At 44.0% G+C, this 15,848-nt stretch overlaps 1 protein-coding gene across 4 annotated transcripts in view; it reads right to left on the bottom strand.

Annotated features, from left to right (window-relative positions):
• Positions 1–15,848, bottom strand: part of LOC124042992 (E3 ubiquitin-protein ligase ubr3-like) — a 39,068-nt gene that overhangs the window by 6,488 nt on the left and 16,732 nt on the right. For 2 of the 4 annotated variants that reach the window (XM_046361164.1, XM_046361180.1), the window contains 8 exons: positions 14,886–15,035; positions 13,840–13,973; positions 10,532–10,642; positions 10,214–10,426; positions 9,780–9,916; positions 6,525–6,610; positions 2,561–2,663; positions 679–779 (listed from right to left, as the gene is read on the bottom strand). In XM_046361164.1, coding sequence (XP_046217120.1) covers positions 679–779; positions 2,561–2,663; positions 6,525–6,610; positions 9,780–9,916; positions 10,214–10,426; positions 10,532–10,642; positions 13,840–13,973; positions 14,886–15,035 — 1,035 coding nt within the window. The remainder of the gene's footprint in view (positions 1–678; positions 780–2,560; positions 2,664–6,524; positions 6,611–9,779; positions 9,917–10,213; positions 10,427–10,531; positions 10,643–13,839; positions 13,974–14,885; positions 15,036–15,848) is intronic. The other 2 variants (XM_046361172.1, XM_046361188.1) reach the window with 1 other exon arrangement.

Here is a 15,848-nt window from a genome sequence, read left to right as displayed (position 1 = left end):
GAAAAAATATACAAAGACCATCTAAAAGCTAATAAGACATTGAGTGCCCTTTTCCCCGGCAGACTCTTTAGGGCAATATAAGGAAGTGTTATACAGTCGATATGGAGGAGTGAGAAAAAAAACCTGTCACAGACATATCCCCTCACAGAACCAATGGCTCTTTATAACTTGTATATTGGTTTAACAGAGTTGATTATCTCTCCCCTGTTCTGATGCTAGGAGAGATCTTCAGGCCTCAAACCACCTCAGTGTCCATGGGTTCAGTCAGTTCAGTAATCACTGAAATTATCAGCTTTGTGTGGCATGGCACCCATTAAGTAGGCCTATGATTGCTGCAACCTGGCCTCCGACATGGTGGCCCTCCCCAGGCGCACGGTGCCGAGCCTGGAGGAGCTCAAACAGGAAGTGCTCAGCTGGAGATGAAGGGCATGTGAAGCGGGCGACCTCCATATAGCGATCCATGTCATTCTGCTCCTCACAGCCAAATACAAAAAAAAAAAAGGGAACAGATAAGACCCCTCCCTACATTCAGTCATGATTCGGACTGGTAACGGTTTGCCGTTCTGACCCAGCCACTGAAAAACATCCGTCTGTAGCCTCATTAACCCACCTTCCCCTCCCGGTCCCTTTGGACTGATCGGGAAAACACAGTCAGGATAGGAAGAACAGTGACAGCACCTTTGCGTAGCGGCTGTGGCATGGTCAACACAAAGATGATCAGCAGGGATGGGCAGTCTCTGAACAGCATGGGGACTTCTGGTCTCTCGTCATCCAGGCAGCTGTAGGGAACAACACATGGAACCTTTTACCAATACAAGCCCAGGGTAAGAATTTTTAAAGACGTGTTGAAAAACATACAGCACGCTCATTAAGAGTAAAGTATGCAGTTTAACAAGAAACTGTGGGTACCCGTAAAAGGTTCTATTAGGGGGTGGAAATGGGCACGTTCAATTTGAACACCCACCGGGAAGACCGTTAGGGAATTATTTTTATTCATGACTGTTAGGGAAACCCTCATAAATGGAGTCAAATGTTTCTAGGTTATGTACAACACCATTCCCATACATATCCTAAATTGCTTTTATTGCTTTTTATCTTGTCAGGGCCAAGAGCAAAGTCCTCCCTTGAATATATACGCTGCACTTGAAAACGTTGCTTAATAAACAAACAATGACAACACACACTTTCTAATTGCCCTCCACTTTAATGCAGTGGGGGAAAGCAAAGCATATTTCCTTTATATCCCGTGACTCACTGCTATAATGCAGCTGGAGCCACATACTGAAGATTGTTGTTGCCGTCTCCATTTAAAAAATGGCTTGTTTTCTTCTGGCTGCCCACAGAGAGAGCCTCTAATCTCCACTCTACCTTAAGGAGACGTCCAGGGATTTTGACGGAAAAGGGGCCACACTTACACAATAATGCATTCCATTTTATAAAAAGGCACTCAACTGTTCATTCTAGCGTACAACAGAAAAACTGACGCAGCAATCTGCTTTTAATTCCCTCTCATGCAAAAGACTAGGCTACAGTATACAGCACTCGCAGCTAAATTGCAGTGAAATCCAGATGACCAATACATACAATGAGCAATGCAGGTCTTTTGAAAACAAAACAAAAATGTGAAACGCATCCATAAAAATGGACATATGAGAAAGGATATGAAAAAAGTGAATGTCTAGGTCACTGTCTGGAAGGCATGAGCGTCGTCATTCCCTTGTCCCATTTAAATAGAGCTACACGGTTGCCTGAGGGTGTCAGTGACATAGCTGCCTTCCGAATCCCTAACAAGGTATTTTTAACACAAAATTGCTCCACCGAGATGCCTGCATGGCTCGAAGCTTTAAAATAGTAACAGGTGTAAAAGCCGTCTTGGGAGGGAGAGAGGTCGTTAGCTTATCTAATAGTGCGAAGTGTTATACGAGTGGGATGCTGATGGCTCTCAAGGCTGTAAACCTCGGAAAGCAAACTGACGCCCGAGAGCACACCTGATGCTACACAAACAAGCAGTGTGGAGAGAGAGAGCGTGTGAAGAAGACTGCCTTGTTAAATGTCTCGGTTTCTACGATGCTGTGAAAGATGACGCTGGGCGGGGGAGGGCTGAGATGTGTGGGGGCAGTTGTTTCTCGGTGCAGCGTCTGAAGGGGTCGTTTCGCTCTCTGTGGAGCACCCGGTAATTTGCCAGATGCAGCAATTATTGGCATCTATGGCAACCACACATGGTTCCTTCTCTGTTTTTAAATCCTCTTTGCCTGGAGGAAAAGCGGTCAGGGCACGCAGGATGTGGTGGTGTTGAGCATGAGGGGAAAGTGGCACTGATTACAGGCTGTGCTAGGGTGCTGTTAGGATAAACTGGGATCAGGAGAGGGCTATAGAGATGTCAGGTGAGGTGGAGCTGCAGGATTCGGGGGGAGAGAGGTTCAGTGGGTTTGGCTGATGCAGGGTGTGTGGTGGAGTTTGTGATAAGACAGCCGTATGTGTAGTGGGATTGCAGGAGGAGGAGAGGCCAAATTAGATGAAAAGGTCTGTGTGGTGTAGCTTCAGGGCAGCCGTCACTCACTTGTCTCTGCTCGGAGCCACCTGGGTCAACCTGGTCCAGGGGTTGTAAGCAGAATCAATGCTGTACAGACGCATGTGCATGGCAAGCACGTGGAACAGCTGATCTGAAAGACAGAGGAGAAATGTTAAAAATGGTCAACGAGATAGATCAGAACACTGGCACAGAAATGAGACAGCTACTGTAAAACTGTCCACCTGCATGTCAGTAGGCCAGCGCCCACGATCAGTGAATCAAATGCCAAATACAGTTGACTTGATTGCACTGAACGTAATACTCTGCTCCCAGCTATACTCTGGTCAGGAGTCACACCTGTTCACTGTGTAACATGAAGAGTGTCACACCTTTCTTTGAAAATGTAATTAGCAAGTCAGTTAAGAACAATTTCTTATTTACAATGACTGCCTAGGAACAGTGTATAGGAACAACTGCCTTGTTCAGGGGCAGAACGACAGATTTTTACCTCGTCAGCTCGGGGATTCAATCTTGCAACCTTTCGGTTACAACGCTCTAACCACTAGGCTACCCGGTGCCCCAAGGTGCACATACAAAAAAATGTTATCACCTCCTGGAACAGTGTTCTCTTATTTTATTTGCTCAAAAACAACAACCCACTAGGTTAGTGTTCATTTGGGCCATTGTTAAAAGTGTATTGGAAATATGAAAATTGTACCCGAAAGGGATATAGCAATTGTAATGGCATCTTTTTGTATGTACCAATTGAACCATGGTTCGTTGGACAAAGTCTATGGGAAAATTGAGATTTTGGATTAATGCTGAAAATAAGGTATGCACAGGCTTAGGAGATCTTATACGTTTTGTTCTAGAAGATATGTGAATTTTGAAGCACATAAAGGTTTTGTTAACTGACGGATACTGTATCTCATAGAATAAAATGTATAAGATCTCCTAAGCCCATGTTAAGCACATAAAAAAAAAAACATTTATCCCAAAACCCTATTCTTTCCACATAGGGATGGCTGAACGAACCAGAGGTAACTCATTTCTGTTTTGTTTTTTCAGATTACAAGCAGGCGAACGCTTTATACCACCTGTGTAGGCTACTTTTTTTTTTACATGCAACCTTGTCAACAAACCTGTAGCTCAATATTTGACTTTGACCCCAGAGAGTTATGACAGCTGTAATGCAGCAACACATTGAATTCCACTGCTGCAATATGGACTTTCAGGTGTTTGTCAACATGGCTGACAAACTAGCGCAACACCGCCCTCTACAGTCGAAACACGACAGCAGCCGGATACAAACCAGAGGCTGAGGGAGGTAAGTGACTCCGATTCAGTCCCTCCGCCTGTCAGATGGGGTTCAAGTCCCTCCACTAGAGGACAACATGTGAGGAGTGACACTGTGGCAGAAGGAACGCCAGCCAATGCCCTTCAAGGTGGCAGGGAACCGGGCTTCAAATTGCAGCTCACATGGCTACCACCTCTTCCATCTGCATGCTTCCCCCTCAGCATGCTACTCTTCTCTACTCCCCCACCCACAGCCACATGGTCTGACAACATCAATAGAGATGCCTTCAGATATTGATCTAGCCTTGCCTTCTATCAGAGCTCATGCTATTTGCCATGATCTTTACCCCTGCCAAGCCACTAATCTAGATTAGTCATGCCTGTGTGACCTATGGTGGGCCTAGATTACTTTTACCCCCCCCCCCCCCCCCCCAGTGTACAAACACTTTTGAAATGTGCCCATAGGAATTGATCATCTCATTGTGGTATGGTGGGTGTCGGCCTAACAATATTGTATGTTCAAGGCAGTCTTCTCTGTGCAGCCTACATCAATAGACTTAGACTTCAAAACCTTCTCTCTGGCTGATAAACCAGATGCGAGCTATTTGAGGTGTGGATTCTCCAGTTGATTTAACGCAAGGGATTTCCTGCTCCCCCTCCCCAGCCCATGACCTCCTCATGAGCCTAACAATATACAGTTGCAAGAAAAAGTATGTGAACTCTTTGGAAATACCTGGATTTCTGCATAAATTGGTCATCAAATTTGATCTTCATCTAGGTCACAACAATAGACAGTCTGCTTAAACATACAAACAATTATACATGTTCATGTCTTTATTGATCACACAGTGTAAACATTCACAGTGCAGGGTGGGAAAAAATATGTGAACCCTTGGATTTAATAACTGGCTAACCCTCCTTTGGCAGCAATAACCTCAACCAAACGTTTTCTGTAGTTGTGGATGAGACCTGCACACCGGTCAGGAAGAATTTTGGACCATTCCTCTTCACCAAACTGTTTCAGCAATATTCTTGGGATGTCTGGTGTGAACCGCTTGAGGTCATGCCACAGCATCTCAATTGGGTTGAGATCAAGACTCTGACTGGGCCACTCCAGAAGGTGTATTCTTCTGTTGGTGATTTACTTCTGCGTTTTGGGCCGTTGTCATGTTGCATCACCAAACCGCTGTTGAGCTTCAATTGGCGGACAGATAGCCTAACATTCTCCTGCAAAATGTCTTGATAAAGTTGGGAATTCATTTTCTGTCGATGATAGCAATTTTTCCAGGCCCCGAGGCAGCAAACCAGTCACAAAACATGATGCTCCCTTCACCATACTTACAGTTGGGATGAGGTTGATGTTGGTGTGCTGTGCCTTTTTTTCTCCGCACATAGTGTTATGTGTTCCTTCCAAACAACTCAACTGTAGTTTCATCTGTCCACAGAATGTTTTGCCAGTAGTGCTGGGAACATCCAGGTGCTCTTTTGCAAACTGTGAATGTTTAAAAGATGTATTTAACATAGAAAATACAATACTTTGTGTGTTATTAGTTTAAGCACACTGTGTTTATTGTTGTGACCTAGATGAAGATCAGATTCAATTTGATGACCAATTTATGCAGAAATCCAAGTAATTCCAAAGGCTTCACACACTTTTTTCTTGCCACTAAGTGCCTTGTGGGATATGGCTTAGGAACTCACTTGGGTTATAGTTGTTATCGCATGTCCCACGTTCCCCTCCATATCCCATTCCCTACGAAGACAAATCACTAATGTATTGCTACTTGCCCGCCAGCGCAGCTACGCAAGTTAATGTAGCTCAGAAAATGGCAGTCCTCTAGCGTGAAATGTATTTTGCCCCAATCACGGATGACAGGCCTCTCACTAGTGCAGCGAGCGGCTAAAATGCATCACCACTAAACAGACTAATTAAAACAGAGCAGGGAAATGGGATGCCCTCATCCACAGGCTCAGTTCTGACTAGGAGAAAGTATTGTTTAACACTTTATTTTTTTTTAAAGGTCCAATTCAAATGACAAAGTACAATAAAGGAGAAACACCTTGGGGGGGATCTAAAAACTAGTCGCCAATCCAAAAAGCAAACCTTACACGGTCTGCATGTCTTCCCATTGGATACCATTCTCTGAGGCTTTGTCTTTGACATTGTCACAGTGGGGCCCAGTCACAGCTCAGAACAACATCACTCAGTCTTCATTCCCAGTCCCCCCAGAGCAGGCCGCCCTTGCCACACAATCAACTACAACAGCACTTGATCCATGTCCAGAAAACACAACGGCAACAGCTCACCTGGGATACCAAGCTCGCCTTCCCTGCTAATCGACAATCTTTACAAATGGTCCAACGGTTACATCAATCCAATCTCAACTCTGACACTTCATTACACAAAAGGTCGATGAGACAAGGCGTCCCCGCCACCCACAAGTCACCGTATTCGTCAGCCTAAATACCAATGAACCTCATCATAAAATAACAAAGTAAACAGACAAATACTGAATGCTCTTTAACAAAAGTATTATTAATTTTTAAATGCGATGATATGAAACATGGGTCGACGGCATACTTCAGATGTACACAATAGCGACGTGGTCGAGCAGGGGGCAACACACTTCGTATAGCAGAGTAGATGGATGGACGAGGGTTCACTCATGTTAATCTAGTGGGAAGCAAGGCCAGAAGAATGGTGTGGTGTACTCACTGAGACAGGAGCGCTTGGCTGCACCACTGGCTCCTCCAGAACACAGGTTACCTCCACGGTGCACCAGCTCCAGCTCCAGGTTTGTCCTGAGGAAACACAACCATTACTAAGCATACTGGTTGGACTTAGAGGGACAAGAGGAAGATTAACGCATTTTCACAGCCATTGTTAGCTCAGGCAGTTTGACTGAGTCCCCCCCCCCCCCCCCCCCCCCCCCCCCCCCCCACACCATTCAGAAACAGGACAACAACAAAAAAGTGGATTATTATCATTCCTTCTTGTCATCTACAGGCTATGGCAGAAGCCACTCGAGCATATCGATTAATCAATTGACCGATTTTAGCGGCTGATATTAGCAGTTCACAAATATTTGCATCGATTTTTTATCCCACAGATAAAGCGCCGACATTATATACATATAATAAACAAGTATGCTAATTTTATGACATTAAAAAAATGGTAATGTTACCTGAAGAGGGAACATCATTCAGCCATAGGCTTGGTCAAATAAACAAGAAACACACTTCACCAAACAAGCAGCCTTGTCCTCATCACATGCTCACTTAGTTAACATTAGCTGGCTAGGTAGCCAGCAAGGTAGTTTGCTTAGCCAGGTATCAATCTGTGCTACTTTAGTGCGAACACTGGACACTGTTAGCCCTAGTGAATACTCGTCCATGACACAAACATAACACCGTTATAGTGTCTGGACCTATTATGTTAGCTAATGGGCTTAGTTCGTTTTGTGAAATATGCAATCTGCAAAAAGCAAGACCGTTGTCACAGATGTATCATTCAGTCCATGTGATTGCATTCACGATGAGATAAGTAGCTACGTTTAGTTAGCTAACTAAATGAAAAAGTGTGACCAAAACCAGTGCGGCAAGATTTTGCCTGCATACAACAGTCATCAGCGCATGCCATTTGCAGTTGAAATGTATAACCAGTACATGTCCTATTTAATAACAATGTAAGGTATATATGGTTTCTATGACAAAACATTGTCGTAATGAACAGCCAACTTGTGCTCGTCAAAAGTTGCCATTTACGTGTTTGTTTACATGACCTGTGACTGTTGTAAACACTGTAGTAAATCAACTCGAGACAAACGCTGAAACTGACACCTAGTGGTAAACACTACAAACGGCATGTTACTGCATTTCAACGCGTATTTGTGGACAGTGCAGTTTCAGATTTACTTGACAGTTTAATTCAACCAGCCATCCCTTGTGGTGGTTTAGCACAAACACTTTTGCATGCTTCTTATCCACTGCCATAGACATCTTTACGTTGTACCTAAGAAAGTAAACTAAAAAAGGTATCATTTACTGCCATATTTATACAGGATATAGTTGCTTTTTGGTGGATATCCTGTAATCCACAAATAAAGTGTTCTTAAATAACGTTAATTTTAATATATTGTGTTAAGAAATCATAATTTACAGAATACATTAATCCTTTGGAGCACAATGTGTATATATAGGCAGATATATCTGTGACTTTTGCCTCCATATAAAATGAGTATCAGACCGAAAAATCCCATATTGGTTAGGCTCTATTAGCAACCTAAAACAGTAGGGCTAGTGGGCAAACCTAAACGCATCACCTAGCAGAATTATCCTCAATATATGGGTGACTGACTTTCCCCCCTTTTTATAAAAACCCATCAGATTTGTTGTTGTGTTTGTTTTGGACCAGCTATTCCGTATCAACAAATTACAGAACTTCAACGGTTCCGGGTTTGCACAAGCTAGGCTGTTAGCATAACAGTTTCATCCACAGTTTCCGCGTATAATCTCTGCTGTGAATTCCCAATGCATATCCAAACATTTAATATAAAAATTGCGCCACCAAATAATGAAATAAAACTCATAACAGAATAAATTGATATTAAAAGCAGATACAGTAGGTGTTGCTAAAATTAGACTGAACTGGAGTTGTTTTGATCCTGCCACTGGCCATTTCCTCCCAACGGCTGGGAAGGTGGGGGAAAATCCTCGGGCTCCCTGTATGAAAAAGCAATTTCACATAGATAATGCAGCTGCACCAAGCTCCATCTGTCTGCTACTGATAAGAGCGCCCCTGTGACAGAGGAATTGTCTATTCCTCAGGCAATTTGCACTGTTCACTGAACTTGTAAAAGCCAACAGAAACCCAGACACAGGAAGCAGGGATTTCTTTCTGCCGGGCACAGGGTGAGGAACCGGTTGAGTGGACCGTGTCATGGGGAGGGGAAGAGGTCGGGGAGGGACCAAGGCCGTCCCACAACACTCTGGTGAAAGAATGAATGACGGTTGCATTCTCTACTCCCTGTAACGCATGATCAATTTCAGGTTATGATAAAAGCACTGCAGAGCGCCTGCTACCTCCAGATTTTTACAGAGGAGCGTGTTGTTCAAGGAAGGACGATTTGGGCTCTAACACACGACGCAACAAAACTGTGAATAAGCGCTCAGGAGAAAAAGAGCTCTTCAAATCAGTCAAAGGGAGGCAGAGTGATAAATCCATACAGTCAGAGGTAATAAAAGACTAGGCAAAGGATGGTGGAACCAACCAGAGTCAATACCATTTTACTGCAGTCGTAACTGACAAAGCTGCTTAGAAGCAGCACTTCCAGCCCCACACTGCAGTACAAGCAGAGGTATGAATAAAGGCAATCATGAAAACCTTCACAGGTTCCGAGCAACTTCATTTTTTTCCTTCTTCAAAATACTCTATATATCCGATGCAGGTACAAAGACAAATTCGATACGCTTCGACTGTACACCAAAGTTAATGTACAAAAGCCTTTTCAAGCAGCCCTTCTCAAATCGAAGAAGTGCACTCAATAGAAAAAAATAGAAGAAAAAATACAACTAGGCTACACTCAGGAAAGGTTGCAATTCTCTTTCTGTGCCCAGTTATTGTAGGCTAATGTCAGGCAGGGAGCTGGCTTTAAGAGCACAAAGGAGCAGACAGGACAGGCAGCCAGGGGCCACCAGACAATAGTCAGTGGTGTGCATAATAAGAGCAGTGAAGGAGGACCTCCCTGTCTGACTGGAGCAAGGTGAGGGGGTCACTAGCCACAGGAACACAGTCTCACTGAAAGATAGCCCACAGTGAACAGTCTATCCCACATCTCCAAGGCCTGTCAGCAGGGTGCACTTTCACTTAGTCTAGCTTGAAATTGAGAATTCTCTGTATGACTGTGACAAATGGAGTCTCTAAAATGGTATAATTTTGAAGAGTCTCAGAGCAGACTGCGGTGTCCCTCACCTGGCCACAGAGTACATGAAGAGGAAGTCATTGTCAGGGGAACCAGGGTTCTTGCCATAGTCCATGTACTTCCTCTGGGTGGTGTTCTTGATGTCCTTGATAACCAACTCCATCTCCTTACTGAGGTTGGACTCCGTCTGAAGGGGAAAGGTTACACAGTGACTTCATAGCATCTCCATTTTGACAACAATGGTAATTTTGACATAATGGTCACCCACTGGTATGCATTTGCAAATCACTGGTATGGGAAACAAACCACAGCAAATGTTTGCCAGGAGATGACCGGTTCAATATGAACGGAGGCTAAACTGGGGTACCACTAAAAAAGCTGCAATATCGTTAGTGTCAGTCTCATTTGTCAGCTAGTGATGTGTTAAGATGGAGTGATCAGGGGAACAGACTGGGGTGAAGCTGTATAGACCTCTCTGCCTTACAGTGGTGCTTACTGGGAAAAATCCCAGCTGCTCTTGCAGGTCCTCCACCTCCTTCACCAGCACAGAGGTCTTCTTGTTGCTGGGCATGTGCCAGCTGACCACCTCGGTGCTCCGGCCCGGGCGGCAGGGCAGCACGCTGTTAGCAAACTGTCTGCACAGCGGGCAGGTGAACTCTCCCTTATCCACAGAGAAGCCCTGCATCACCTGGTCATTCTGTGTAAAAAGAAATGCACTTGGGATTATTACAGAGGCAGGGTAGGACTGCCTCATGTCATGTCCCTTATGTCAATCCATACTCTCATATAGATACTCTCTTACCCGCAGTGACTCCATGTAGGACTTGTGGCAGTCTATGTGCAGGGTGTGTCCACAGGTCTGCACATACACACCTCCATCCCAGCCTATTGAGACTGACTGCAGACAGGAACTCTGCGAAACAGACAAGAGAACAGCACAAGACAGGTCAGAGTCTATTCCCTTTGAAGTTCCATAACGGTATAAATTAAATATATAGACTCAGCAAAGAAAAGAACGTCTCTTTTTCCAGGACCCTATCTTTCAAAGATAATTCGTAAAAATCTAAATAACTTCAGATCTTCACTGTAAAGGGTTTGAACACAGTTTCCCATGCTTGTTCAATGAAACATTAATGAACATGCACCTGTGGAACGGTCATTAAGACACTAACAGCTTACAGACGGTAGGCAATTAAGGTCACAGTTATGAAAAAAAACACCAAAAGAAAGATGCCCAGGGTCCCTGCTCATCTGCGTGAACGTGCATTAGGCATGTCGCAAGGAGGCATGAGGACTGCAGATGTGGCCAGGGCAATAAATTGCAATGTCCGTACTGTGAGACACTTAAGACAGCGCTACAGGGAAACAGAACGTACAGCTGATCGTCCTCGCAGTGGCAGACCACATGTAACAACACCTGCACAGGATCGGTACATCCGAACATCACACATGCGGGACAGGATGGCAACAACAACTGCCTGAGTTACACAGGAACGCACAATCCCTCCATCAGTGCTCAGACTGTCCACAATAGGCTGAGAGAGGCTGGACTGAGGGCTTGTAGGCCTGTTGTAAGGCAGGTCCTCACCAGACATCACCGGCAACGATGTCGCCTATGGGCACAAACCCAATGTCGCTGGACCAGACAGGACTGGCAAAAAGTGCTCTTCCCTGGCGAGTCATAGTTTTGTCTCACCAGGGGTGATGGTCGGATTCGCGTATAGCCAGTACATGACTTACTTTTGACAGGGACATATTATTCAATTTGTTAGTCACATGTCTGTGGAACTTGTTCAGTTTGTCTCAGTTGTTGAATCTTATGTTCATACAAATATTTATACATGTTAAATTTGCTGAAAATAAACGCAGGTGACAGTGAGGACGTTTATTTTTTTGCTGAGTTTACAATAGATTATTTTAACTACATTTCTAATGAATGACAAGGCTCTAGACAAACTTTTTTCCACTTTTTCAGTTGATGGCACCAGCACATGATTTGAGCACACCAATTTTCTCCTGACTTGTGTCCCATCATGTAACTGCATTTTATACAGAACCAGGTTAAAAATAACTAGCCATGTTTTAAATTAGCAAGCACTCGCAGGGCTTGACATTTAGGTAATTTTGCCAGTGGCACACCGGGCCAGTGCTAAAGCTACTGGCCCGAATGTAAAGAACACTGTGCCCATGAAAGAAGATGATGTGTGAATCACTTAAATGTTCTCTTTAAATTTGCGGGCTGAGTAAGTAGCCTATAATGACCCACCCTCCCCATACACAAATAATTACATTTTAACTTGACAATATATTTACATTGATAGTTTGGAGGGGGAAAACAAATATCTACAGTTGTAGGGCCCTATACAATCAATTTTATATTTTGGTAAATTCAGTTTTCCCTTAGTTTCTTTCAGGTTCTAAATCACTATTTTTATTTTTTTAAATCACACTTTATAGAAAAACTACAAAAAGTCCATAATGCTGAAACCGCATCAGTAGACTACTTTTGAGGTAAAAAAAAAAAACGAAACAAAAACGTCAATTGAGCGACTAGCAAGAGACCGTTTGACTAGCTGTGTTTTTGTACTGTCAATATAGGTAGTCTACATGTGATGGTAGAATTAGCGAAACAAATGCCCCGCGATTGATACAAATTGTGATAGTCTGCCAGGTAGGCCTACTTTGCAGTCAACTTTTTATTGGGAAGATTTGTTAGGAAAGCCTTTCGAAATGTTAATTCAAAAACAGAGGATGATGACAATTGCGCATCGCAAAGACTTCAGACCAAACTTTTTGAATGGTCTGCATTCCCATTGTTTGAATAAATCTTCATAGTTTTTTTTAAAGCCAATTGCAAACCAAAAACTAATGTGACAAGCAAAAAATAAATTTAAAATCAAAAAATAAATTACAAATCAAAAAACAATCACTGGCACCCAACCAACCAATTCAAATGAGGTGTCGCACTGCCAAGTCAAAAGAGTTGCAAATGCAAGTGGCAGTTTTAAACCCTGAATTTAAATTTCTATGTGCCAGTAAGGCAGTAACATTCTCTGGAGAAAGAACAAAAAGAATAGCAGTGCAGCTAAAGCTGAAAGACAGTGGCAGTGTTTCTTAGTCACTGACTAACTGCCTCAGTGCTCCCAGTCAGAGAGAGGGGGAAAAAATAAAAAATAAGGTGGAGGAGAAGGTCTGTCGGGAGGTCTAAATCCTCCATGCCTCATTATCTCCGCTCTCAGGCTGCTGGAGTTACTGACAGACTAGCCGATTAAACGCAACTCGGTGATTTACGAATTATTTGAGTGGCGACTGGAGCTCGTTCATGACATAGAATGAAGTTTCAGTAAAAAAAAAAAAAACGACTGATTCCAGCACACAAATAGCCCGCAGTAGTTGCCCGCTCGACTCCGTCTAGTTGAGTTGAGTCGGCTACTGACAGACAGGCAGGCACACACTTCACCGGGGGGCTGGGACTAGGCTGTTGAATCACCGGAAACCCACTCAGGCAGAAATGGTTCAACATCTATGATGGGAGTCCACTCCATGTGCATGAGAGACTTGTGAAAAAACAGGAATGCTGGCCTCCCGAGTGGCTCAGCAGTCTAAGGCACTGCATAGCAGTGCTAGAGGCGTCACTACAGATCCGGGTTCGATCCCGGGCAGTGTTGCAGCCGGCCGCGCTCTAGCGACTCCTTGTTGCAGCCGGGCGCAATGCACGCCGACTTTGGTCACCAGTTGTACAGTGTTTCCTCTGACACATTGGTGCGGCTGGCTTCCGAGTTAAGCGAGCAGTGTCAAGAAGCAGTGCGGCTTGGATGGGTCGTGTTTCGCATGATGCATGGCTCTCGACCTTTGCCTCCCCCGAGTCTGTACAAGAGTTGCAGCGATGGGACAAGACTAACTACCAATTGGATACCACAACAATTGGGAAAGAAAAGGGGGAAAAAAGTACACAATAAAATGTTTTAAAAAACACAAAAAAACAGGAATGCTTACCTGTGTGTTACAGTGAGCCTTTTTACTTGATAGATCAAAAAAGAAAAAGACACGAGAGATATACAGTTTATAAAATGTGTGCAAAGTAACCAAGTGAGTGAGTCAGACACCTACATCTTTGAAGAAGCTCTGCATGAGAGCCAGCCTGACGTCGTGAGCAGCCCCGCACGTGTCCGCTGGGTAGATGCGCTCCTCGTCAGTGGTTGGCAGTTTCTTTGCCTCGTCGCTCTTGCATCGGTGTCCCAGCACTGAAAGAGTCAGAGTACGGGGGCTCGTTAGTGAGTGATAATGTATTACTACGCATAAGGAGCTCTCAGATTCCCATTTATAAGTCTGCATAACATTTACATAGAACAATCGAGGGGCAGCGGTTGCGTGGAAAACATGTCACGTTGAAGGAATGCCTGTAGTCAAAAGCAGACGTTTTTTCCCCTTTTTCCACATCAGGAACAGAGATTAGTGAGTGATAAATCAGTCGATAATGACAGCTCGTCTCCCGCACATACTCTCAGTAATCAGCGGCAGTCCGGAAAAAATATCCCGCTCCCAATGATTATGGCTTCCAATCTAAGGACAAGACGACCGTGTGCAATAACGATCGGAGAGATAATTAACTTAGCGTTTACATTGTCTTTTGATAGGCATCATATGAAATAGCAGTTGGCAGATCATATAAGGTGTTCTTTTGACCTTGAGGCTGCAAGTGTTCCCAAACCGCAACTAATTACTAATAAAACATGCCGTTTATTTTCATGACAGTGAATGATCCTCTGTCTGGGCAGCATGGCATCGTAATTAACTCTTAGCAGAGAGAGGCTGTATGAAAACGCAGCCCAGGATCAACGTGAATGATAAATGAGCCAATTAAAACAGCTCAACTACCTATTAAAATTAGATTTCCAATATGGTGGAGCCAAGCTGCCATGAATAACTGTTTTGGTCTAAATCGGCAAGGGCCGTGCTAAGGGAATGCTAATGTTCTTATCTATGAAATACACTACCCTGTTCAAATGACTCCGTATTGCCATTTCATTAGGTGGTGGTTGAAATTGAACTACAAAACCAGGACGGTGGTGAGACAAAAGCAGATTGTGTAGGCCATTCATCTAGTGATGTGAAACAGGGAGGGGGCTACTGGGGGGGATGTAGTGCAGTAGTACCTGAGGAGGCCTGGAGGAGAACAACCAGGCCAGTGGGCCGGTCCTCAGTGGAAGGGCCACTCTGGCCACAGATCACACAGTCATAGAGGACCTCAGACTCCTTTACCTCAGAGGCACCCAGGTCCATGGCTGCTTCAGTGTCCGGGGATTCTGACAGACACACGACAACACAAAAGGGTTACTTTTGGTTCCTCACTTCAACACTTCATCAATACCACATCAAAATACAAATAAAAGGCTTCATCAGAAATGCTGGAGATATCATCTAGAACAAATCTCATTTGGAGCTGGATAGCAATTTTGCATTCTAAAAACAGATTCTCTGAGCAATTGACATTAAACGAGGAGACAAACATATTGGAATAAGTACTTGGAGCTCGGGGAAGATCTTGGCAAGCCATGTGTGGCGGTAATGTGGTGTGAAACTGCTGTCTTTGGGGCTGGCTAAAACAGGCAGTTAATAAAATGCCATTTGAGGAGGTGCCAGATAAGCTTGCGTTCCTTCCTAGAAATAATACCACGCTCAATTACTTTGTTCTTTCATAATTCAGAGCAAATCAATGACTAGTTCTATTCGGTGGGACACGGGTCTCAACAGTTCCACTTCAGTGAAATGGCATGTATTTTCCTATACAATTGCATTTTCTCAATTGCAAGATGAGAATGGGTGGTTAAAGAGGATAAGCATTGACAAAAGCACAGGTAGCATTCAGACATGCTGGTCCACCACTCACTCTACTGTAGTGGAAAGGACTGTGCCTCGTGTCAACACTTTCAGCTCTCTGCTTGCTCTGTCCAAGTGATTGGCGTGGCACTGGAGATTAATTACTGAAGTGAATTTCATTTGAAGAAAAAAAAAAACGTTTCAATTTGAACAGCAAATACGGCATAGAAATGTCAACCCCATGTTGGAATTTATTTATTGCGTCAGGTGGACTGATCTCGGGAGAGGTCGGTGTGTTC

Source organism: Oncorhynchus gorbuscha, linkage group LG01 (genome assembly GCF_021184085.1).
Source record: "Oncorhynchus gorbuscha isolate QuinsamMale2020 ecotype Even-year linkage group LG01, OgorEven_v1.0, whole genome shotgun sequence".
NCBI classification, from domain to species: domain Eukaryota; kingdom Metazoa; phylum Chordata; class Actinopteri; order Salmoniformes; family Salmonidae; genus Oncorhynchus; species Oncorhynchus gorbuscha.
This window is presented reverse-complemented; position numbering and strand designations above follow the sequence as displayed.